The sequence below is a fragment of the Kogia breviceps genome, chromosome 9 (genome assembly GCF_026419965.1).
Source record: "Kogia breviceps isolate mKogBre1 chromosome 9, mKogBre1 haplotype 1, whole genome shotgun sequence".
Taxonomy (NCBI): Eukaryota; Metazoa; Chordata; class Mammalia; order Artiodactyla; family Physeteridae; genus Kogia; species Kogia breviceps.
In genome coordinates, this window is record NC_081318.1 from 13,732,943 (window position 1) to 13,759,451 (window position 26,509).

The window sequence follows — 26,509 nt, forward strand, 5'->3', positions numbered from 1 at the left end:
TGTTTCTCCTGATTGTGCCATTTGCCAACAAGTGGCTCCTTTTCTTGTCAGTTCCGTGGCTTGTAGGGCAGGAGAAGGGAATGGTATACTCCTTGCTCCCCAGAGATGCTTCCCTTCATTCGACAAGTAATTAGTGAGCACTTGCTGTGTGCTGGATTCCCTGATTTTACCACCTGTCGTCACCATGTCCCATCTACCGACTTCAAGAAGTTCTCCCTCTTCCCTAGTGAGTTCAGTGCAGGACTGATAGTGTCCCACCCTCTTTACTGCCATCACTGCCAAGGAATTGAATGTCCATGTTACTGACCACCCAAACGTCCCACCCTTCTCGTTTTCTAGACTTCCTAACTATAGTGCCTCCTTTTTCAGGACGCTGCAGTCACCCATGAGGACATCAGGCTTATTGCACTTCGTAATCACGTGGGACTGTTCCTCCTCCAACCTCTTGCGCTCAAAAATCTCTCTGACCACGTTTCACAGGATTGACAGGCTATGATCTGACTCTCCTCTCCTTTCCCTTGCCTTTGACAGACATCACTAGTTTATGGCCAAGGCACGGAGTCCAGCTGAGCCTGGACACAGCCTTGAAAGTCTTCCTCAACATGCACCACTAATGTCACTACATATTAACATATTTGGTCTAAGAGGTTACAACAATGTTCAAAACATTTTAGGACCACAACCTCTTTCTGTCTTTCTCCGCTCCACTCACCATGACCTTCAGGCCCTGGATCTCTCATTCTCCCAGTCTAGGCTGCCTTCTCTTGTTTCTTTGCAAAGCTCAGAAAACCCCCTAGTTGACCATTTCAAAAATGTGCTTTCTATGATCCAAGAAGGCCTCACTCCTTGGATTTTTATTACACGAATCTTAAGCATACTTAGAACCACCCTCTCAATGCCATAGCTTTTCCCTCTCTCCCCCTTAGAGTGTCAGGCATTGATGGCTGGGCCACCAGGTGAGTTTGCTGCATGTGTGTGCTCTCCAGCCTCAGCTGGGCCCCAGTGACACACGGCAACCATTTAATTCCTCCTCTCGTGGCTCCCTGTGTCACCTTCTGCAGTAGATGTGCCCTTGTTGAACCATCAGAATCACTCCTGGCCCGTCTCCTGAAGTCCAGATGACTTCATTTCTTATCTTACTGATAAGTGTGGAGCCATCTTCCTTCTTCTCCACTAAAAAGTTGTCTCTTCGAATGGATAAAGAAGATGTGGTACATATATACGATGGAATATTACTCAGCCATAAAAAGGAATGAAATTGGGTCATTTGTAGAGACATGGATGGACCTAGAGACCGTCATACAGAGTGATGTAAGTCAGAAAGAGAAAAACAAATATTGTATATTAACGCATATATGTGGAACCTAGAAAAATGGTACAGATGAACTGGTTTGCAGGGCAGAAATAGAGACACAGATGTAGAGAACAGAGGTATGGACACCAAGGGGGGAAAGCGGGGGTGGTGATGGGATGAACTGGGAGATTGGGATGGACATATATACACTAGTATGTATAAAATAAATAACTAATAACCTGCTGTATAAAAAATAAATGAAATGAAATTCAAAAAAATATGTTTATTCATCCCAAAAGCAAAGAGTTAAATGTATATATTAAAAAAAAATGGTCTCTTTGCTTTCTCGCACCCTTTCCCCCTTTGCTTCTGTCTGCATCATCCTGACCCTGTGCCAGGTCTCACCACCCTGCTTCCTCTTCTCTTTTCTGCCCCATCACTTCACTCTTCTTTCTTTCTCTAATCTCCAGTCTCCCACAGGGCACCAATTCTTTCTATTCCTTCAGTCTCTCCTAACCTAAAAACACAGACAAAAACCACGAATCAAAATGATGCCACAAAACCTTTCCCCTCAGCCTACAACCCTCTCTCTTCATCTTCACTGTTAAATGAATTGCAAATCATCTATACCCGAAATAATGTGCCACCATCTTCTGCCCCATCCTGACCCTCCCTCTCCACTTACGACCATCGGCTTCTATGCATTACCCTCCAAGGAGCCCCCTTCCTGTCCCCCCTCGCTCCTTCATTCCCATCCTATGGCCACTAGTCAGGTCCAGACCTTCCTGATCTCTCACCTGGCTGTTTAGGGGCCTCTGTCTCCTCTTTTCAACATATTTTGTGTACCAATGCCCAGCTAATCAATCTCAGGGACAACTTGGAGAACTTCGTTCTTCTGCTCAAAATTAAATGGAAAATTGTTGATTTAGCAATCATGGCGTCCTGTTCCTGGTCCCCTCCTACCTTTCCAGCTACCTCTCTACTTGGACTGGACTCCATACTAAAATATACCCTCTGTTGTTCTTCCTCTAAACCTTGACTCAAGCTACTTCTTCTGGAGCAGCCTCGCCTTCTTACCTGTCTTTCAAAACTCAGCTCAAGTTCCATTACCTTCATGAATCCTTTAGATATTCCCATGACCAGGTGTTATCTCCCCTCTGAATTTCTTTCTTTTTTTTTTTTTAAATCTACCAAGCTCATTTTATTTTATTTTTTATAAATTTATTTATTTATTTGGCTGCATTGGGTTTCTGTTGCTGTGCGCAGGCTTTCTCTAGTTGTGGCAAGCAGGGGCTACTCTTTGTTGCCATGTGCGGGCTTCTCATTGCGGTGGCTTCTCTTGTTGTGGAACATGCACTCTAGGTGCACAGGCTTCAGTAGTTGTGGCTCATGGGCTCTAGAGCGCAGGCTCAGTAGTTGTGGTGCACGGGCTTAGTTGCTCCGTGGCATGTGGGATCTTCCCGGACCAGGGCTTGAAACTGTGTCCCCGGCATCGGCAGGCGGATTCTTAACCACTGCACCACCAGGGAAGTCCCCATTTCAACCATTTTTAAGTGTACAATTCAGTGGCATAAATTACATTCACAATGTTGTGCAACCATCACCACTGTCTTTTTCTAAAATGTTTTCATCACCCCAAACAGAAACTCTATAACCATTAAGCAATAACTCCCCAGCCCCTGGTAACCTCTTATCTACTTTCTGTCTATGAATTTGCCTCTTCTATATATTTCATATGAGTGGAATCATATAATATTTGTGCTTTTGTGTCTGGTTTATTTCACTTAGTATAACATTTTCAAGCTTCATCTGTGTTATATTAAGTACCAATACTTCACTCCTTTTTATAGCTGATTAACATCCCATGGTGTGGCTGTACCACATTTTATTTATCTGTTTATCTGTTGATGGACACTTGGGTTGTTTCCACCTTTTAGTTATTGTGAATAATGCTGCAGTGAACACTGGCATAAAAATATCTGTCTGAGTCCCTGTTTTCAATTTTTCTGGGTATAACCTAGGGATAGAATAGCTGAATCATGGTAATTCTATATTTAGCTTTTTGAGGAACCCAGTGTAGAGTTTTTAAAATTCAAATTACTTGGGCTTCCCTGGTGGCGCAGTGGTTGAGAATCCGCCTGCCGATGCGGGGGACGTGGGTTCGTGCCCCGGTCCGGGAAGATCCCACATGCTGCGGAGTGGCTGGGCCCGTGAGCCATGGCCGCTGAGCCTGCGTGTCCGGAGCCTGTGCTCCGCAATGGGAGAGGCCACAACAGTGAGAGGCCTGCATACCAAAAAAAAAATAAAAATAAAAAAATTCAAATTACTTAATGACTTTTAAAAATGAGGAATTACACATAAAATCAGATTTTTTTCTAATTTCTCTTGAAAAAAATGAGAAAGTCTGGCTCTCCTGGGTCCACGTCTCTGTAGCAATATGATCTGCTGGGGATGAGTGGGGAGCAGTCACTATAGATGAGATGTCTGGTCTCGATTCAACAAGGTCCTTACCCAGCTGGCATCAGATGTTGGCACCCCCTGTCTGGGCCTAGTTCTAAGACTTTGCTGTTGTCCCCTCCCTTCACTGTGCCTTCCCAACCCTCCCATACAGACACTATTTCCCTCCTGTGTTCATACTCACTCCGTGTTATTTTTTTGTGTACATGCTGTTCCTCTCCCCATCTAGGCTGTAATTATCTGAGGGCAGAGTACCTGTTTTTTTATCTCTGATTTACCAGAACTGACTGGCACATTGTTTATACCCAAAGTCTTAATTATATTGAATTTTCGTTTTAAAATATTTTAAATTAATTTTTTTGGTGTATAGCTGACAATGTTGTATTAGTTTCTGCTGTACAGCAAAGTGAATCAGTTATACATATATATATATTGAATTTTAAAAATTGAACAGCTGAGGTTTAGGGCAGAACTAATTTGTAGTTATGACTGAGTAAAGCAAGTGCTAGACTGCATTATGGCATGTTATAAGAAAGGGGAAAAAGTCTAAAATTGGGGAAATGAATTATAGATTACAGGCAATGCAGGAAGGGCTAACCACTTCCTCATTTAAAATATTTCTTCATGAGGGTTTTCTTTTTTTATCACTCTAGGCTGTAGTCTGAAGAAAATCATCTAAAAGATGTTTTATGGAAAACTGAGGTACAGTATCATAGAACAAGTTAATAAGAAATAGAATTAAAGAGTAATATCTGTACCCATATGCAAGAGAATAAATTTGGACCCCTACCTCACATCATATACAAAAAATAACTCAAAATAGATCACTGTAAAGTAGTGCAGCCACTATGGAAAACAGGATGGAGTTTCCTTAAAAAAACAAAAATAGAGCTACCATATGATCCAGCAATCCCACTCCTGGGCATATATCTGAAAAAGATGATAACTCTAATTTGAAAAGATACAAGTACCCCAGTGTTCAGAGGAGCACTATTTATAGTAGCCAAGACATGGAAACAACCTAAGTGTCCGTGAACAGACAGTTGGTTTAAGAAGATGTGGTATGTATAAACAATGGAGTATTACTCAGCCATAAAAAAGAATGAAATAATGCCATTTGCAGCAACATGGATGGACCTAGAGAATATCTTACTAAGTGAAGTAAGTCAGACAGAGAAAGACAAACATCATATGATATCACTTATATGTGGAATATTAAAAAATGATGCAAATGAACTTATTTACAAAACAGAAATAGACTCACAGACATAGAAAACAAATTTATGTTTACCAAAGGGGAAAGGGAGAGGGGAGGGATAAATTAGGAACATGGGATTAACAGAGATGAACTATTATATGTAAAACAGATAAGCAACGAGGATTTACTGTATAGTACAGGGAACTATATTCAATATCTTGTAATAACCTATAATGAAAAATAATCTGAAAAAATATATATAACTGGGGCTTCCCTAGTGGCGCAGTGGTTGAGAATCTGCCTGCCGATGAAGGGGACATGGGTTCGTGCCCCGGTCCGGGAAGACCCACATGCTGCAGAACAGCTGGGCCTGTGAGCCATGGCCGCTGAGCCTGTGTGTCTGGAGCCTGTGCTCTGCAATGGGAGAGGCCACAACAGTGAGAGGCCCGCGTACCGCAAAAAAAAAAAAAAAAAAAAAAAAAAAAAAAAAATATATATATATATATATATATATAACTGAATCACTTTGCTGTACACCTGAAACTAATACACTATTGTAACTCAACTATGTTTCAATTAAGAAAGATTGTCACGTAAATGTAAGAGCAAAAATCATAAAACCCTAGAAGAAAGCATAGGAGTAAATCTTTGAGTCAGGCAGTGGTTTCTTACATAAAGGAGAAGCAACAGAAGAAGAAAATAAATAAATTGGACTTCATCAAATTGAAAACTTTTGTGTTTCAAAGGACACCATTGAGAAAATGAAAAAGCTCACAGAATGGGAGACCATATTTGCAAATCATAAATCTAATAAGGAAGTTACATCCAGAATATATAAAGAGCTCTGACAACTCAACAGTAAAAAGACAAATAACCCAATTAAAAAATAAGCAAAGAGGGCTTCCCTGGTGGCGCAGTGGTTAGGGGTCCGCCTGCCAATGCAGGGGACATGAGTTCGAGCCCTGGTCCAGGAAGATCCCATATGCCGTGGAGCAACTAAGCCCGTGTGCCACAACTACTGAGCCTGTGCTCTAGAGTCCGTGAGCCACAACTACTGAGCCTACTACAAGAGAAGCCACCACAATGAGAAGCCCGTGCACTGCAGTGAAGAGTAGACCCCACTTGCCGCAACTAGAGAAAGCCCATGCACAGCAACGAAGACCCAACACAGCCAAAAATAAATTAATTAATTTTAAAAAAAGTAAGTGAAGAATCTGAAGAGATATTTCTCCAAAGAAGTTATACCAAGCACCTGAAAAGGTTTAACATCATTAGTTATTGGAGAAATGAAAATCAAAACCACAATGAGATACCTACCACTTCATACTCACTAGGATGGCTATACTAATTTTTTTTTAATGACAATAACAAATGTTGGAGAATTTATGGAGAAACTGGAACCCTCGTCCATTGCTGGTAGGGTTGTAAATGGTGTAGCCACTTTGGAAAACAGTTAGGTGGTTCCTTAAAATGTTAAAATAGAGTTACCATGTGATCCAGCAATTCTACTCTTAGGTAAATTAGCAAGAGAAATACAAACATATGTCCACCCAAAAACTTGTACACAAGTGTTCATTGCACCATTATTCATAATAGCCCAAAATTGGAAGCAACCCAAATTTCCATCAACTAGTGAATGGATAAACAAAATACAGTATATCCATGCAATGGAATATTACTCAGCCAGAAAAAGGAATGAACTATTGGTACATGCTATAACATAGATGCATCTTGTAAACATTATGCCAAGTGAAATAAGTCAGATACGAGACTATGTGTGTGATGATTCCATTTATATGAAATGTTCACAGTAGGCAAATCTATAGAGATATAAAGTAGCTTAGTAGTTGTCTGGGGCTGGGGGGTAGGGGAGTAAGGAGTGACTGCTCACTGGTACAGGGTTTCTTTCTGGGGGTGATGAAAATGTTCTAAAACTGGATCATAGTGATGGTTGTACAACTGTGAATATATTAGAAATCACTGAACTGCAAAAAAATAGAAAAGAATCAGAGGACCCAGACATAAAATGCTATTCATTCCTTTTACATAGCTAATAAAGTACACAGTACTCAAAGATGACCAAAAAAAATTTTTTTTCTAAAGTATTTTAGACTAAAGCATTTACACGTGACCTGGAATGATGTGTTGAGTTTGCTTTAAAATGCCCCAGGCATCCTTCCATGCAAAATAAACTTGGGTGGGAGTTGGATGAAGTAAAATGGACAAAATGTGGATAATTGTTGGGGCTGTAGCATGGGCACGTGGAGTTTATTATACTGCTCTATTTTTGTGAATGTGAAAAACATTTTTCCTGTAATAAAAGTTTAAAAAAAAGTCTAAGACATCTGCAATTCCATAGTTACATACAAAATATGTCTGTGTTTGTCTGGGGAGCTCCATGTGGAGAGCTGTGACTGAGGACTCCGTGGGGTCCCAGGCATGTGTACCCATGTGCATGAGGAGGGGTGAGGGTTTTACCTGGCGGAGAGGCCAGAGCGCTTTGGGGATGTGTTAGTTTCCTAGGGCTGCTGTACAAAGTTCCCCAAACCGGCGGGCTTAAAACCACAGAAATGTATTCCCTCATAATTCTGAAGGCTTAGAAGTTTCAAATCAAGGTGTCAGCGGAGCCAGGCTCTCTCTGAGGCTCTAGGGGAGGATCCTTCCTTGCCTTCTCTAGCTGGTAGTCCTTGGGGTTCCTGGCTTACAGACGCACCCCTCCAATCGCTGCCTCTGCTGTCACGTGACCTTCCCCCCGCCTCTCGTCATGTGATCTTCCCTCTGTGTGTCTGTCTGTTTCCAACTCTGTTTTCCCTATTCCCAAGGACACCCCCCTCACTGAATGTGACCGCATTTTAACTTGGCCTCTGCAAAGACCCTGTTTCCAAATAAGGCCATGTTCACAGGGAGCAGGGGTTAGGAACCCAACATGTCTTTTGGGGGGTCAGAGAGACACAGTTCAACCCATGCAAGGGCACAAGGCAGAATAAGCAGAAGGTTCTCATCAGTGCATGTCTCTACAGCTGGGGCGTCAGCTGCCCCACAGGCAGGCCACAGTGGACGCAGTGTTGGCAATGACTAGACTTGAGCAAAATGCATCCCTTCCCCGGCCAGCTTTATCTTTCCTAAACCGAGACAAGCCTTTTCTGGGACCCGTTTCCCACTCGGCAGCCTTGACTGATGAGTGACACATCGAGACTCTTCCAGTCCATCCTTTCACCAGAATGTTCTTGGGGATAATTCTAACCAGTATGCACTTGAGATATAGCTTAGAAAAGGTCCGTTTCCTCCTCTCTGACACAGACACACACAGCACTTTTAGAGTTTATCTTTTGAGTCGGCTGCTGAAGTTATTTTAGACTCTACAGTTAAATTGACCCAGAAATCATTCCTCCTTTGAAATTTCCTCTGAAATGTTATTCACTCCGGCTCTAACTGAGGATTGCATTGTGCTGTTCCCTGCTCTGTAATCTGACTCTGGCCTTTGGCCAAAAGCAATAACATCAGACCTCCATCTTAAATGGTTCTTAAAACATATATAATATATTCTAGTAACTCAGATATCTGATAATTGCCGTGAAGTTCCAGATACTTGCTCGTTTGAAGAGTTTCGTGGAGGCAGGGCAGTCTCCTCCGTGCTCATGAACTGTGTGGGCCACGGACTGTTGGTGACTTTGCAGAGGGCGTTGGAGGGAATAGAGGTAAGAGGAGAAGGAGCTGGGCTTTGGGCTCCATCACGTTCTCCACAGCCATCTTCAACCTGGATTTCGGATCCAGTTGATACGAGTGATTTTCAACCCATTTGTTTTCATCTCATTGCTCTTGGGGGAGTGGGAAAGGCCTAAGCAAGAGGGAGCTGATGCTCTTTGGAGGAGACGGAGGGAGGAGGCTGCCTGACCCAGGTACAGGGAGACGACAGCCAGGGCGAACTTGGCCGCTGGTCTGGAGCTCAGATGCGAACCACTGTGGGCTCCTGGGCTGAGATGAAGAGACTGGTGAGCATGGGATGAAACCTTGATCCCTGGTGCCCCGGCCCCTGTGCTCAAGCGGAGGTTAAGCCAATAGCAGTATCCATACAAGGCCGATAGTGATATTTTAAGAGCATCCACGTATTGCCTGTGTCCTCAGGGCGAGGCACTGTGCTCACAGCTTTATGTGCACTGGGTACCTGCCAGCCACGCTGACTTTCTGTACTGTGTATGAGACTAATTCATTCTCCTACCTTGGGTGGGCTCTTCCACCTAGCTTTTAAAAATCCGATTTACAAAAGGTTCTCAGTTTTACAGTAAAGCTCGTTTCTCCCTTCCCCTATGGTGCAGTTAATATACTGTACACAATTTGTAGAAAGTCTGTTTACAGAAGGCTCTGTAAGAAGATGCCTTTTCTTGAAAGCACAGAAACATGAATAACAGAAAGGCTCGGAGTCCATTGATGGTTCACTTACCACAAGCAATATTTAATGCGATAGAATTAATTGTACCACTAGAAGGGCCTGGGACTGAGGTCCTAGGAGCTTTTTATAACTGGATTGAAAGGCTCCATAGACTCACCCCTGACATCCAGTCAGAAGCTCACCTAACCCACAATAGAACCGGGGGAATATTTTTTTAACTATCCTTTAAAAAAGATCTTCCGAGGCGAGCCCGTTATTTCCTTTGTTAGTTTAGATCAGAGTCTAATAGCCCCAACAAGTCAAAGTTGCTTTGCACTCTTGCTATGATTTGAGTCTATTCCTTTTATGTCATGTTCTCAGTGGAGGTGGAAAAGACACTGTCACCTCGACGTATGTATACCTGTTAAATTCCTGAAAACTGCCATTAAGTCTCACATTAAAATGATTGCTACCTTCTTTTCTAGTGTGTGTTTCTGACCTCTTGGTTATTTATTGTTTTCCTCCTTTCTAGTGTGTGTTTCTGACCTCTTGGTTAGTTATTGTTTTCTATTGGTATTTTTGGTTTCTCTATATTTCTTTTAACAAGAAGCACCTCAGTGTGTTCGCATTGTAATTTCTTTGGCTTGTTTTGCATCCCCCTCTTCTCAAAAGACGCAGGGAAGAGCGTGTTCTAGAAATTGCTGAAAACTCTGTGCAGACAGAGTGAAGGAAAGGGTTGGTGATGTCTTATAGGAGACCAGAAATTCCCAGCCTCCTTCAGGCCAAGCAACAGCCCAATGAGGAGAGCTGGTTAAAATGCCGATCCTGGTCCAGTGGGTCTGGGCTAGGGCCAAGAATTTCACATTTCTAACGAGCCCCCATGTGAGCCTGATGCTACTGGTCCAGGGCCCACACTTGGAGCAGCAGGGATTGAAAATGTGGCTCTACTTCTTTACATAACTGTGAGCAGAAAAGGATATTTGTAGGAAGAGGATGAGCTCTGAAATCACCTCTTTGGTCTGCAGTGAAAGCGATGTAACGATTAAGAACACTGTTTACGAGTCCGCGTGTCTTGCTCCACGTAAGGAATACAGGACGGTCTCTTATACCGACCGAGGCAGTTTGTAATGAAAACTTTGGGCTTACATTGTTGCTAGGGCACTGCCAGGGGAACCAGCCACACAGAGGGAACGTGTAACCTCATCTTATTATGTGTGAAATAAGGAGCTCTGGCCTTGGAGAGATAGGAAGTGTTCTGTTTCAGCCCCTTGCTCAGGTGACAGGTCAGCCCCGGCCTGGGCAGGCAAACCACCATGCAGGGCTGCTGCAGAGCCCTTTCTCTGTGTACAGAAAATGGGGCTGTTGAACTGCTCAGAGAGTCTCTTGGTATGTTCACATCTATTTGGTTATGAGAGCCAGACCCACCAGTGTGTTCCGAGGGTTACAGTAGATAACAGCGTTTAGGAAACAAGCCAGCTACATACAATAGGACCCAGATTGAGGTCATATTAAAAAAGGGACTCAATTCAGGCCCAGGCTGTTTTAAAGGAACGGACCCTTGATGTTATCTCACCTGTAGAGATCAGAGAGAGATGCTACTGTGTGGCCCTGCAATTTTACAGTATCCTTTCTGTTAAGGCAGAAAAATCTACAGAAGCTAAAAAGCAAGGCCATCTTTTCTTTTTAAGATTCAGCCGGAGCCAGCCACTAAGCAAAAATCAAGCCCTTCTGTTGACACAGGGAGCCACATGATTGCAGAATATTAAGTGCTAAAATGGTTGTTGGGGACCACGTGACGGTGTTTAATTTGGTGCGGGGGCAGTTGTTGTATTCCGGAGTCTCTTCCACCAAAAACACACCCATTCACAATCTTCCATGTCATTTCCAGGGATTAGTGGATTCCCTAGCAAATTCCCTAGTAGATTTCGATTAAACACCTCTGATGTAGTACACTTCCTTCTTTTTGCAGACGAGAAAACTGACGCCCAGACAGAAGGTGACTGACTGTTGGTCTCATAGCAATGCTTGGGGTGAACTAACTAGAAAAGAGGATTTAAGAACCACAAGTGTCCCCAGGGAAACCAGGGGTGAGTATCTGCACATAATTTATTTCTGAAGGCCCCGAAGCACGAGTGCCAAAAGTTTTTTGAAAGAGTTAGAACCTTCAGCTGGGAGAATCCCAATATTCGCCAAAGCACATTTGCAGAAAAATAGAAATAACTGGGCCAGAAACGTATGGGACCTAGATTTTATGATGCATTCAAAAGACTTAAGTGAGAAGCCCCACTGCTACTTGGTAACTGTGTGCTAAGCTGTAGTTTGGGGTGTTTTTTAGGGCAGGTAATAAATTTCTTTCAAAGTTTGAAGTCACATACCGGTGTGAATCTTCCACCCCACCCCCAAACTACCCAGGCAAGCTGCCTCATTGAAACAGAAGTCTCAGTTTGGCAACACACTTTGGGGTTCCGCCCCTAACACAATCCCTGGCATAGTCTGGATGCTCAATAAATATTTATTTGAATAAAGGGGTTTCATTTCCCATTATGACAGTTTTCTGGAGATGAGAGATGCAGGAACCCGGAGAGCTACCAGTATACAGTGTGTAAGTACACAGTGGAGAGCTGGGGTTCCTAGTGAAGGATTTAGAATCTCGCAAACATAACGTTGAACAAAAGAAGCCAGACACAAAAGAATACATACAAGATGATTCCACTTACATGGAGAACACATATGGCCCATATTCATCTATGCTATTAGTAACTGGAGTTCTGGTTACCTTTGGTGAGCGGGGGTTTGTTTAGGGAGGGTATGTGGGAAAGAGGGCTTCTAGGGTGCTGGCAATGTTGTTTCTTGACCTGGGTGCTGGGTATACCAGTGGATTCACTTTGTGATAGATAGTTCATCAAATGATACTCCTACGACTTAGCATTTTTTTTCGTCCAGTTTTGTTGAGATATAATCGACATACCGCAAGTAGAAGTTTGTGTACAGCACACATCATGAAATGATTTCACAATAAGTTTAGTGAACATCCGTCATCTCATATGGATACAAAATTGAAGAAATAGAAAAAAATTTTTTCCATGTGATGAGAACTCTTAGGATTTACACTCTTATCAAATATAACACACAGCAGTGTTCATTATATTTATCATGTTATACGTTTCATCCCTGATTTTTATTTATCTTATAACTGAAATTTTGTACCTTTTGACTGCCTTTATCCAATTCCCCCCTCCGCATCCCCTGCCACTGGTAACCACAAATCTGATCTCTTTTTCTACGAGTTTGTTTGTTTGTTTTTGAAGTACAGTTGACCTGCAATGCTATGTTAGTTCCCGTTACACAACATAGTGATTCAATATTTCTATACGTTTCAAAATGATCACCACGATAAGTCTAGATACTATCAATCAGCATACAAATATATTACAAAGTTTTTGACTGTATTCCCCACCCTGTACATTTCATACCCACGACTCATTTATTTTGCACCTGGAAGTTTGTACCTCTTAATCTCCCTCACCTCTTTTTTTTTAAAAAAAATTTTATTTCATATTGGAGTCTAGTTGATTTACAATGTTGTGTTAGTTTCAGGTGTACAGCATAGTGATTCAATTATACACGTACACATATCTATTCTTTTTCAGATTCTTTTCCCAGACTTAGCACTCTTTTATATGTGTTGTACTTCAATAAAAATGTTCACTTAAACACACACACACACACACACACACACACACACAACCCCCCCCCCACACACACACACAATGAAGGATCTAGGCCAGTGCTTCTCAAACTTGAATGTGCATACAAGTCACCTGGATATTTTATTAAGATGCAAAATTTTGACTCCTTTGGTCTTGTGTAGGGCATGAGAGTTTGCATTACTAGGGGCTGGTATCTTCAGGATCTTTTCTTAGAGAGATCCAGAGGTCTGAGGAAAGTTTCCTGGTCCTATCCTTACCTGCGGTGAAGGAGATGGGGTGCAGGGATGTTAACCTAGCAGGTTATTAACAGACAGAGTGTGGTTTCCACGACCAGCCCATACTTGGGTGGGCTGTGAAAGTTGCCTGCTCTCAGCACCTTTGCGGAGGATTTTCTGAGTGCTGGGTGGTGATCAGAGCCTAGGAGTTATGCCACTCGAGTAAAGTGACCAGCCAATGTCCAGCCCCTGCAGCCCACATTAGAGACCCTGGCCTGTCTGGCCCATAGAAGCCCCCGGCTTACCCCAAAGAGCACGCTGAGGGTGTTGGGAGCCTGGCTCCCTTTCTGTCCACGTGCAAGGGCGAAACTGGATTGTCAGCCTTGACCGCTGTGTAAGTGAATTGGACTTCCCAATTCCTCTGTAAAACTCTGCAGAATATAGATGCCCAAACGCCAAACTTATATCAAGAAAAACCATGCTTTTGAGTGGAAAAAAAGCAAGTCACACACAATATGATTCCTTTCATAGAAGCAGTAAAGCCAAGCAAAACTAATCAATGCCTTGTTCAGGGAGAGAGATGTAGGTAGTAAAATATAAAGAAAAGATAGGAAACGATTACTAAGTACTAAGGAGGTGGTATTCTCTGGAAACAGGAGAGGAAGAGGGGGCCACTCAGGGCCTTCCAAAGTGTTAGGAGTATTCCGTATTTTCTACTAGTGGCGGGTTCATGGCTGTGTATTTTATTACTACTTTTTAAAATGTATACTATATACACATTATATATCCTCTTTTACTTGTATGCAGTGTTTACAATCTAAAAATGAAAATGCAGTGTGGTATCTTAAGATAACATTTTACGTTGGTGTTTCTTTGTGTTTGTCTCTTTTTAGGATATTCTGTTATCTTAAAATTTTTGACATAACAGAGTAAGCTGGCAACTGTGATTTTTTGGAAGGACACTTTATTTTGAGATTCTGCCGCTCTTACGTTTTGGATGTTAAACTGCCCTTTCCTTTGCTGGCATTTTAATGAAATGTTGGTGATAGTAACAGTGATTTGAAAACAAAAACTCCCTTATAAGTTAAAAAACAAATTGAAAACTGTAAATTACCTGCAGCCCTTTCCCTTTTTTAAAAAGTTAACTTGAGGGCTTCCCTGGTGGCGCAGTGGTTGAGCGTCCACCTGCCGATACAGGGGACGCAGGTTCGTGCCCCAGTCCGGGAAGATCGCACATGCCGCGGAGCGGCTGGGCCTGTGAGCCACGGCTGCTGAGCCTATGCTCTGTAACGTGAGATGCCCGCGTACCACACAAAAAAAAGTTAACTTGATCTGTGACATTAAAAAGACTGGGAACTGCAGGTTTAAAGAGCTTTTCTTTGGGAAAGGAAGACATTGCCCTCCAGCTCTAAGGAGTTTGAAAATAAAAGACAGAAAGAAAGAAAGAAAGGGAGGGAGGGAGGGAGGGACGGATGGACGGAGGGGAGAAAGGAAGAAAGAAAGGAAGAAAAAGAAAAAGGGGCTAGGGTAGAGGGATAATGCCTGCAGAAGATGAAAAAGATGGGTAGAATCTTCTAAAGTTTTTTTCAAAGAGCTTTTCACATTCTCAAAACTTGTGTGTTAGTCTGGCAATCTTTCTCGTGGTCTTAAAAGAAGAAAATGGAGTGGGTGAAACAGAACTGCTATATGTTATATTTAGTAGGAAACCAGCAAGTGGAACTGTGTTGCAACTTTATTTTCCCCAAACTGAAATTGTGTGTATGTACACTGTCACCAAGTAGCAGTGTTCACAGAATCCAAGAGGTAGAAGAGAATTTAGAGGTAATGTAACAACTATTATAATAACCTGCATTTATTGACCTTTTAGCTATGTGCCCTGTGTGAATGCTTTACTGACACCAGCTTTAATCTTCTTATCAACCTTAAGGGTAAGTGCTTATCCCATAGAGTTGCCTCAAAAAATTGAAAATAGAATTATCATATGATCCAGAAATAACCACTTTTCGGCATATATCTAAAATAAGTGAAAACATGATCTCAAAGGGTTATTTGTATACCCAAGTGTTTTTCACCGTAGCCAAGAAGTGGAAGCAACCTAAATGTCCATTGATGCATGAATGGGCAAAGAAAATGTGATTGATACACACACACAATGGAATATTATTCAGCCTTAAAAACGAAGGAAGTCCTACCATATACTCCTAGGTGGACGAACCTTAAGGACATTATGCTAAGTGAAATAAGCCAGACACAAAAGGACAAATACCATATGATTCCACTTATAAGAAGTATCCAAAGTAGTCCAACTCTTAGAAAGTAGAAGGGTGGTTTCCAGGGGAGGGAGGAAAAGGGAGTTGTTCAATGGGTATAGAATTTCATTTTTGAGAGATGAAAATGTTCTAGAGATTTACTATACAACAATGTGCATAAATACTACCAAACCGTACACTTAAAAGTTGTTAAAGTGATAAATTTTATGTCATGTGTTTTTACCATAATAAAACAAGAACTTCAAGCCTTATAGACAAGTACAAAGGAAAAAACAACAAACCAACCAGCTAGAACAGGAGCTAACCTTTCTGAGCAGACCCTGTTCGCGGTTCATATCCATTCACAGCCCTCCTACCTTCTTTCTTGCCGAGACCCAGTTTTGTTTTTGAATTTGCTCTCCAAGTGGTATTTGCTCAGGGAAGAGGCCCTGCTTTGGAGAGTTTTACTTACTCTTTTTTTTTTTTTTTTTTTTTTTTTTTTTTGCGGTATGCGGGTCTCTCACTGTTGTGGCCTCTCCCGTTGCGGAGCACAGGCTCCGGACGCGCAGGCTCGGCGGCCATGGCTCACGGGCCCGGCCGCTCCATGGCATGTGGGATCTTCCCAGACCGGGGCACGAACCCATGTCCCCTGCATCGGCAGGTGGGCTCTCAACCACTGCGCCACCAGGGAAGCCCTACTTAACTCTTAAAAAGAGTTTTACCACATTGCATTTTCTTCCCCTGGTTGTTGTTCTTGGAATGTGCCCCTTGTCATATAAGCCACTTTTTGTTGGGTATTGTGTTCCTTGCAGGTGAAAACACCCTCACTAATAACCTTGCCATGCGTAGTAGACAGATGCAGCGCTACAATCACACTGTGGAGAGTCTGGAGGACAGTGATGGAGGAAAATCTTCCCAGTGAGCAGAACTTGAGCAGTTCATCTGGTTGTTTGTTTTGCCTGGAAGGAGCAATGGCTAGAGGTATGGGTTTACATCGATTCATGGGCTGTGGCTACTGGTTTGGCTGGATGGTCAGGGACTTGGAAGAACCATGATTGTTGGAAAATTGATGACAAGGAGGTCTGGAGAACAGGTAGGCAAATAGGTTTCTCTGAATGGAAATGAAAGGGTGGTCTCAGCAGAGGAGGATTTTAAGAATCAGGTGGACAGAATGTCATTCTGTGGCTGTCAGTCAGCCTCCTTCCCCAGCCACTCCAGCCACTGCCCAATGTCAGGGATAAAGTTTATGAATGGGTTGGCAACATGGACTTCCACTCACCAAGGCTGATCTGGCTGCAGCCACAGCCAAGTGCCCTGTCTGCCGGCACCAGAGACCAGCACGGAGGCCCTGCTATGGCACTATTCTCCAGGGTGATCAGATAGTTACCTGGTGACAGATTGGTTACACTGGGCCACTTCCACCAAGGAAGGGGCAGAGTTTCGTTCTTATTAGAATGCTTACTCTGGTTATAGATATGCCTTTCCTGCCCACAATGCTTCTGCCAAAACTACCATCTGTGGACTTCCAGAGGGCCTTACCCACCATTGAGTTATTCCACACAGCAACAGCTCCGACCAGAAATTCATTTCACTGCAAATGGAGTGAGACAGTTGGCTTCTACTCATGGAATTCATTGGTCTGAGCATATTCCCCATTATCTGGAAGGAGCTGGCTTGATAGAATTGTGGAATGACCAATTCCACAATTGGAAGGAGGAGGAGGTCTGGGAAGCAGAAGATCCCAGGGGTGCCTCTTAGAACTACTATGTCCTGTGATTAAAGTTCATGGAAAATTACAGTGCAATTCAGGTAGGATTATTGATGTCACAGTACCTTCAGTAATGAAGGTTTGGGTCACCTTGTCACGCAAGAACCAGCTGAGATTCTTGCTGAAGACAAAGGGGATATGGAATTGGTAGAGGAGAAGGAAGTTTTAAATACCAGGTACATCATGGGACAAGTTACACAAATGAGGACTGTAGTAGTTATAAGTATTTCTTCTTACTTTAATATGAATGTATTTGAATATCTAATTTTGTTTGTTGTTTGTTTGACATTCTTTTTTTTTCTTTCTTTCTTTGTTTGTTTTCTAAATTTTTGGCCCCACCACATGGCTTGTGGGATCTTAGTTCCCCAATGAGGGATCGAACTCACGCCCTCAGCAATGAAAGTGAGGAGTCCTACCCACTGGACTACCAGGGAATTCCCTATTCCCCTTTTTTAAGGGAGAAAAAGAAGAAGGTGGTAAATCCAGGATGAACAAAACTATTAAGAAGTATAACCTTAAAGGTAGCTCCTCTCCAAAAGTAGAAATCATAACAAACAGAACTGCATTGCTTTAACTTAGACTGTGTAATATTTTTATTTCCTTTTTCCCCCTCTGTCTTATTCCCTTACCGTCTAAGTGAAATGTGCTAATAAGGCAACTTTATATTTAAGTATTCAAGTTACAGCATCTCAAAGAGGGAATGAGCTAGAAGAGGAATGAACACCACCCAAAAGATGGGTAAAGAGACTACGTGCTTTGTGCTCTCTTTTGGGAAGAGGGCCAACGTGTTTGGGTTGCATAAAAGATCATTGTGTCACGTTAGGTGAATGCACGACTTTGCTATTGTGTTTATTTGGAGGTTAAATGTGATTCATAGAAGTATGTATGGATGTGAAGTTGACAAGGGGTGGACTGTGGTGGTTTGTATTGAGTCAAATAGGCTCAATTGGAACTACATTTCCCAGAATCCCTGTACCTGTAGAGCTGGCCCAACGAGGAATTTACATGAGGTTTGAAAGGCAGGAATGAAACACCAGACATTACTCTCTGAAGGTCACCGTAGTCAGATAGATGCAATGACAGACACAGAGAAGTGCTGGTCGCTTCTGTCTTGTCCTCGCCTCTTCCACCCCTCTTTCAGCTCTTCCTCCCAACTGCTGATCCTGTTGGCCTCGGGTCCACCACTAGTCACTGGGCAGTGGACTCAGAGAAGCAGCAGCCACTCAGAGCCATGGCTTGCCCCACTGATGTCCCATGAACTTTCCCTTTGCACTTCCCTTTTGGTGGTTGGATGTGCTTGGGTTTCAGATTGACTGATAGGTGACATATCTATGATCTTCCAGCTTCCCTCCCGGACCTTCACTTCCCCAAATGTAAGGTCTCAGTCCACTGTATATTCCTTACATATTAACCCAGCAGTTGGTAAACTATGTACAGCTCATGGGTCAAATCCAGCCTGCCATCTGTTTTTGTGTAAATAAAGTTTAATTGGAACACAGACACACCTGTTCATTTACATATTATCTGTGGCTGCTTAATGACCAGGTTGTGTAGGTGTGTCAGAAACTTGAGTGGCTCCTGAAGCCTAGAATATTTATCTGGCACAGGAAGACATTCGCGCCCCTCCTCCACTCATGCCAGGTGTGCTTCTCTGATTGGAACCTGACTGATACACGTGGCCAGCCCAGACATCACTCAGGCAGGTAAAAATATCCAGCCTCTACTGAGAAGAACTCTAAAGTTATAGGGAAAGGGCATGGGTGCAGGGAGAGCTGAAGAATTAGGAAGCTAATGCACTCCACCATATATACTGGTTTAAATTGAAAGTCTATTTAATTTTTTTTTAATTTAAAGAAGAAAGTGAAACAGAAGAAATTGTTCAACTTAAGATAAATGTTTCTTCACCGCAAGATATTAATTCCTAAAATAATCTTCTAAGCCTAAAAAAATTATGAGTTATGATAACCATTAGAGGTTGAATTCACTAGCTTTTGAAATCACATTTCAGTTTTAAATAGAATTGATTTACTCCAAACTATAAGAGATCAAGAGATTAATACTGTTTCGTTGCCTTCCTTTTCCCCTCTCCTCACTCCCAGTTTTTGCTTATACTGCTTTTCCCTTTAGTCCTGTTTCTCTCTTTAAGTGGATTCAGTGCCTACCATCTATTCCACTATGTGATGTCCCTATTCTAGAATTCTTTATTTTGACTCATCTCCTGGCTAGATTTTATCATCAATACTTTTTTTTTTAAGAAGTGACTATAGTTTCTGAATTATTTCATGTTTGAGAGTGTCTGCCTGTTGCTTCTATGTCAGTTTGATTGAATGTGATATTCTTAGGTCACACTTTTTCCTCTCAGATCTTTCTAGATCAACTCTGTGTCCTTTGGCATTGAATGTTGCTGTAAGGGGAGTCTGAGACCAGCTTGATTTTCTCCCTCCTTTAAAAGTGATCTGTTTTTATTTTTTCCTTCTACCAGAACGTTTGAACAATTTTTTTTTTTTTTTTTGACTGCGCTGCTCAGCTTGTGGGGTCTTAGTTCTCCAACCAGGGATTGAACCCTGGCCCTGGGCAGTGAGAGTGTGGAGTCCTAACCACTGGACCACCAGGGAATTCCCTGAACAATTTTTTTCCTTTAAATCTCAACACTCAGAATCTTAAACAGGTATGTCAGTGTTGGTTATACTAAAACAAAATTTCCTGACATATACATGATCTTCTCAATATTCATATTTAAGTTTTCATTCAAGTCAGAGAAATGTATATTTATAAATTTATAATAAATCTATATTATATCTCTGAATAATTTTAAGTTCCTTTTGTTGAGATCTGTACACAAGGGACATCAATTGTCCTTAAGTTAGAACATCTTTGACTTCTATATCTATCACATTCTCTCTAATTGCTTCAATCTCTGTGTCTTTTCCCTCGACTTCTTTTATCTTAAGTCTCTCCTCCATGCTGTTAATTTGATTTTCAGCCATGATTATTTTTTTCTTTTCTAATTTATTTATTATATCTATAATCATAGTATTTTTGTTTTCAATTTCTTTCCTTAGCTCTGCAACCTCCCTTTTCATCTCATTCTGTTACTGTACTGTCTCATTTTTCAGTTTTTATTTTATTAACTTAAAACCATATTACATTATTCTAAACTGCAAAATACTTGTAGAGAATCTGTCTCTCTTATTTGGGTTCTAGCCTCCAGGACTGTGAGACAATACATTTCTGTTGTCTAAGCCTCCCAGTTTGTGGTGCTTTGCTGTGGCAGCCCTAGCAAACCAATACACCAGGACACCTTACTTAACATTCCGGCCAGACCCCAGGACTCTCTCTCCCTCTTCTCTGCTTTATTTTTCTTCCTTGCAACTTATCCCCTTCTAATATATGGTATAATTTCCTTATTTATAGTATTGCCTGCTCCCCCACTAGAATGAGGGCAGGAATTTTTGCTTTAGTTCGCTGATTTATTTCTAGGGCCTAGCACATAATAGAAGCTCAATAAATGGCTGTTGAGTGAATAAATACAACCACATCTGATGCCCTAACCTATGCTCAGGATGACCCAGTGTTAAGTCTCTTGAGAACTAATAGAATCACATTGATTATTGCTTTGTGCTTTGGGGGAAAATGTCTTTGGATTCATTCATCTACTTAGAGAATATTTACTGAGCTCCTACTACATGCCAGGCACTGCTCTCAAGTGTTAGGAGTACAGTAGGAAACAAAAACAAGAGGGAGAAAAAGACAATAAACAAATAGCTTATATACTATCAGGCAGTGATAGGTGCTGTGAAAACTAGTTAAGCAGGGTAAATCCTCCAGATGACTACTGCTGTGGAAAATACCGCCCTGAAACTCCGTGGCCTAAATCAACAATTTTGTATTCTCTCTCCTGGTTCTTTGGTGGACTGGGCCCATCAGGGTGGGTCTTGCTGGGGGTCTCACAAGTGGTGCAGCCAGATGCTGGCCGGGCCTCGAGTCATCCAGAGGACTGGCTGGGTTGGACATCGAGGTGCCTCACCCGTTTGGCTGCCGTGGACGTTGACCTCTGGCTAGGAGCTCAGCAGGCTTCTGACCGGCACGTCTGCTTGTGGCCTCCCCACAAGCTTCTCAGGCTGGCAGCTTGGCTCTGGAAGGAGCACTCCAAGAGTAAGCGTTCTGCGAAGCAGGAAGCAGAGGCTGCCGGAGCAGTGAAGTGCCGGGGACTGGGTCAGCGTCACTTCTGCCGTATTCTGTTGCTTAGAGCAGTGGCAGGGACCCCAGACCCAAGGGGCCAGAGAAAGAACACGTGGCGTAGGAGAGATTGCTGCGGCACCTTTGGAAAACACAATCCGCACGGCTAGGGGATAGTAAAGGATGGGCGAGCAGGGAAGGGAGGTGCTCTTTGTAGGGACGGCCTCCCTGATCAGCCTCCGTGGAGCACAGGCCTGCGGGGAGTGAGGGTATCTGGGGGAGAGCGTTATAGGCCGAGGATGGCAAGTACAAAGGCCCTGAGGCCAGGCCTCAGGCATGGTGCTTGGCATGGTGAGGACCAGCTGAGGTGCGGTGGGAAAGGAGCTGTGAGGCCAGCACTTACGAGATTCAAGCAACGTCTTATCTGTGGGCCCTAGTAGTTCACAGAAACCTGAAGGCTTTTAAAGCTTTGGGGGCCTTTGCTGCAGCCCTTGGTGATGACTCCACCCACGCCTGCCCTGTGTTGCTTGCCTTCCCCATCCTGAACCCACTGGTGCGCTCGCCAGCAGGTTCTCCCTTTTCTCCTTGATCTCCATCAACCCATGAGGCCTTGTCATTAAGTCACCCTCTTCGGCCCAGAAGCCAGGTGCCAACCAGGTTGCCTGTGTTGCTATGTTTACTGCTGTGAGACAGGTTCGGGGCCGCAGAGCAAATTCTACGTGTCTGTGTCATAGCCCTGCTGTCACAGTATTTATACTTCTCAGGTCGGCCTACTGGGGCCCCAGCCCAGAAACGGGGAAGTGGCTCAGAGCCAAAGGGGCCCAGGTGCCCTTTGCTGGAACTGCAACCTGCGCTGCTGCCCGCCTAGCTCTGGCCCGGCCCATTCTGGGGTTGGAACTCTCCGCCCACAACCCAGCCCACTGGCTGGCTGAACCCTTTTCTACACCATCGGATTATCTGGAACCATGACTGACCCCAGCCGGGCTCTGCACTCTTCTGGCTTCCCCACTGAGGGGCCATCTGTCTGATTTGCCACCTGAAGACGAGCAGCTGGGGGAGAGGTGGCAGGGTGGATAAGGGTGCCAATTCGGGAGTCTGCCTGCTTGGCTTTAGATCTGGCTCTGCCTCGCATTGACAGGGTTACCTTGGGCAAGTAGTTCAACCTCCCCGTCCTTTGATCCTTCAATTAGAGGGCCTTTACTACATCTTTAAAATATTAGAAATAGGTCTTAAGAATGATCTGCCATCTAGTTATTTTCCATAGCCAGACAACTCTTAGATCTCCATCAGCCTGCTGAACTGTTCCTTTTTCAGAGACTTTTTCATATACCCTCCAGAAGTGTCCGGCTATCCTTCTAACTGTCGTGGCTTGCAGGATCAAAGTAACAACCTGAATTTGATACAAGTTCCATGTCTTTTCCTTTAAGAATTAACTCCTCTTTCTGGGCTTGAGACACTGAACAAGCAACGCCTGGTTCAAATACTTTCAAACGCTGCTGATATATTTCTCATACAAGAAATTCCAGATTTCAACCAGAGACCTGTCCTCGTGAATTACAACGGTGGTGGGGAAACACACAGATCTCATCTTGGAACGGAAGCCAGGGTAACACCCTCCATTACATTCTGTACATGACAACCGACAGTGCAAACCACAGCCAGTTCCTTCCTATTTCCCCACCATTTGTCCACCCAGAGCCTCTTCTTTTTCCTTCCAAGGAGACTGAGCTTGACCCTGATGTGATTCGAATCCCTCTGCAGCCTCCTGTGGGACACTTGGTGACGCCTGTGCAGCCCTTCTGAGCGATGTCTCCATTTTCTGGACCGTCGACTGCCTGATTGCTTTTATTCTCACAGCAGATGCGGCCAAGAGAGACCCCGTCCCTGTGCTCTTGTCTCTGCATCAGGAAAGTCGGCTGTAGTACTGACCTCCTAAGTTCACTGGGAGAATTCATTGAGTTCGTGCACATATATCAATATTAAGGGCTTGGAAGGATGCCCGGCACATTGTTGGTGCTAAGTGTTGGCTCTAATTATTTTACTATATTAGAGTCTGTGACTTCTTGGTTGAAGCTCTAGACCTTTCCGTGCTGCTCCCCAGAGCCAGGCCCTGTAGCTGGACCCCATCTCGAAGCCCCACACGCCCTGGGCCTCTCAAGTGACGTTCCCCTCCCACTAGCCTGATAACCCATCATGCCCCCGACCTGGCCCACTCAGAGCACCAAGGAGGCAGGGTGTAGAGTCCATCTTGTGATAAAATTCAGCCAGAATCCATTTGAATTTCCAGAGGCTAAACCACAGGACCCAAAGTGGACACTGGAGCCCTTGGAGACAAAGCAGAAGCTCTTGGTGACGGGCAAACTTCAGGAACCGCCACACAAGACGGAGCTTTGGTTGATTAGCTGGGGGTGCTGGACGGGAAGGGGGCAACACGGTTGGAGGAGATGCTGACACCTGGCTTCCGGGTCAAGCTTTTACTTAGATTGTGTCTCCCGGCATGCGGTGTCTGGGAGTACTCTTGGGTAAGTAGGGGAGACAAAGTCCCTCACACCCCCGTTGCGATGAGCAGACACTGGAGCTTTGTCCCCATTTGGCAAACCCTGGTCCGCTGAGTCAGCCTGATCACAAAAGGGTAAAGAATCAAGGAACTTTTTTTTTTTTTTTTGGCTGTGTTGGGTCTTCGTTGCTGCGCACGGGCTTTCTCTAGTTGCGGCGAGCGGGGGCCACTCTTTGTTGCGCGGGCTTCTCTGGTTTCTCTTGTTGTGGAGCACGGACTCTAGGCACACAGGCTTCAGTAGTTGTGGCACACGGGCTCAGTAGTTGTGGCTCGCGGGCTCTAGGCGCGCAGGCTCAGTAGTTGTGGCGCACGGGCTTAGTTGCTCCGCGGCTTGTGGGATCTTCCCGGACCAGGGCTTGAACCTGTGTCCCCTGCATTGGCAGGTGGATTCTTATCCACTGCGCCGCCAGGGAAGCCCAATCAAGGAACTTTTGAAGGTTAGAAACAGGTCCTTGTTTCTGTGTGACTTTTTTTTCCTTATAAAATTATTTATTTCTTTTAAAATTATAATTTAAAAATTATTGTAACAAACAAACACATAACATAAAATTTATCATCTTAACCATGTTTAAGTACGCAGTCCAGCAGTGTTGAATATATGCACATCGTTGTGCAGCAAGTCTTCAGAACTTTTTGCAAAACTAAAAGTCTATACTTGTTGAACTCGCCTCCCGCCGCCCCAACTCCCCCCACCGCTGGTGAGCACCATTCTGCCTCTGTTTCTCTGAATTTGACGACCCTAGGTACCTCATATAAGGGGAGGACACAGGACTGGTTTGTGTGCTACCTTTGAAAGCCTGGGCTTCTGGACACCTCTGTGACAGCTGTCAACACTCACGCCGTCCTCCCACCTCTTCTTCTCAGCCTCCCCCTTAAGGTCTCCCCCTGTGCTCAGCTGGCAGGTACTGCCGTCCTCCCCACTCAGCCCTTGGCCAGTGCGTGGCCCCTCACACTTCTTCTGGGTGGGCTCCCCCAGCCTGGGCTCCAGCCAGTCTCAAACAGCTGACGGCTGCTCCCCCGTCTGGAGTCTTTATCCTCCCTGGGCCTCTGCCCGACCTTCAGGGCTCAGCATTTGGACCAAACGTCAGGGAGATGCCGGCACAGGGGGTCCAGGAACCATATTTTAAGCACTACTACTGCGTCGTAACAGCCGATTTCCTTGTCTGTCTCCCCAACTAGTGTCAGCTCTGTGAAGGCTGAAGCTTCAGCCTTGCAGACATCAGTGAGTGAATGAAGGAAGAAATCCTAAAACACAGCTCAGTAGAAAAGTGAGTCCAAGAGAAGGCTCTCAAGGTGGAGACGGTACATTGAACACATGCATCTTTGCCCTAATGAAACTCCACTCAAACTACAGCAGAGGGATTTAAGCGATAATCCACAAACCCAGGAGGAGGGTGAAGTGGCAGAGCTGAAAGGCGGAGTCACAGGGGGCCGGCGGGAAAGCGAGAAGCCATGGAATCCCTAGAGGGTACAGGAGCAGGCAGCCCCAGTCCCTCTGGAAGTGGGGGTGAAGGCGAGGGAGGGATCATGGGAGCCATCCTAGGGGCGCCCCACCATCCCGTGTGAGCTTACAAGCACTCAGGATGCAGCCCACTTACCCAACCATCTTCCTGCCCAGGGGCCCAGTCTCTTGTCCACACAAGTGCCCTAATTCTGGTGAGTGCTGAGTTTTCCAAACTGTCCCCACTGTCCCTCCGCAGGGCTCTGAACACTTTCTGAGCTGAAGACCCTTTTTGGAGCATCTCATCGTGGGAGCCTTCATCCAGAAACGGCAGTACTGCCCTTACCTTATTCAGCTAGACTTGTGCTTAAAACTCAACGTTTCAAAACTCAACAATTTTTGTGTTAGGTATACAGATTTAGGTGGTGAACTATTTTAAAGGTTAAAAAAAAAAGATGGGCTTCCATCTTTGGAAGGCGGGTTTGTGCCCTGGTCTGGGAAGGTCCCACGTGCCGCGGAGCAGCTGGGCCCGTGAGCCATGGCCGCTGAGCCTGCACGTCTGGAGCCTGTGCTCCGCAACGGGAGAGGCCACAGCAGTGAGAGGCCCGCGTACCGCAAAAAAAAAAAAAAAAAAAAAGAAAAAAAAAAGAATGCAAAAATCAACCAAGTAGTTACCTCTTTGGGGAAGGAATATGATGGGGGAGGAACACAGCAAGGGCTCTGTAGGACATTGAATTTTGTCCCCCCAAAATATGTTCAAGTCCTCACCCCCAGTGCCTGTGAATGTGACTTTATTTGGAAAGAGCATCTTTGCAGACTTAATCAAGTTAAGATGGGTCATACTGACTGGATTAGAGTGGGCCCTAATCCAATGACTCGTGTCTTTACAAGAGGAAGGAGAGGGAAGAAGGCTGGTGACAATGGAAGCAGAGATTGGAGTGATGCAGCTACAAGCCAAGGAACGCCAAGGATTGCTGGGAGCCACCAGAAGCTAGGACAAGGCAAAGACTTTTCTCAGGGGCCTTCAGACACCTTGATTGCAGACTTCTAGCCCCCAGGACCGTGAGAGAAT

The 26,509-nt window shown here is 44.2% G+C and overlaps 1 protein-coding gene and 1 pseudogene across 4 annotated transcripts in view; one reads left to right on the top strand and one right to left on the bottom strand.

Moving 5' to 3' along the window:
• SLC37A3 (solute carrier family 37 member 3) overlaps window positions 1–26,051 on the top strand; it is a 90,164-nt gene extending 64,113 nt beyond the window's left edge. For 2 of the 4 annotated variants that reach the window (XM_067041996.1, XM_067041997.1), the window contains one exon: window positions 370–1,542. In XM_067041996.1, the coding sequence (XP_066898097.1) occupies window positions 370–486 (117 nt within the window). In that variant the 3' untranslated portion in view covers window positions 487–1,542. Of the gene's footprint in view, window positions 1–369; window positions 1,543–11,287; window positions 11,406–15,110; window positions 15,172–16,304; window positions 16,474–25,175; window positions 25,265–25,696 lie in introns of those variants that run through there. The other 2 variants (XR_010842059.1, XM_067041995.1) reach the window with 2 other exon arrangements.
• Window positions 22,656–23,394, bottom strand: LOC131763024 (large ribosomal subunit protein uL6-like; annotated as a pseudogene).
• Window positions 26,052–26,509: the final 458 nt, after the last annotated feature.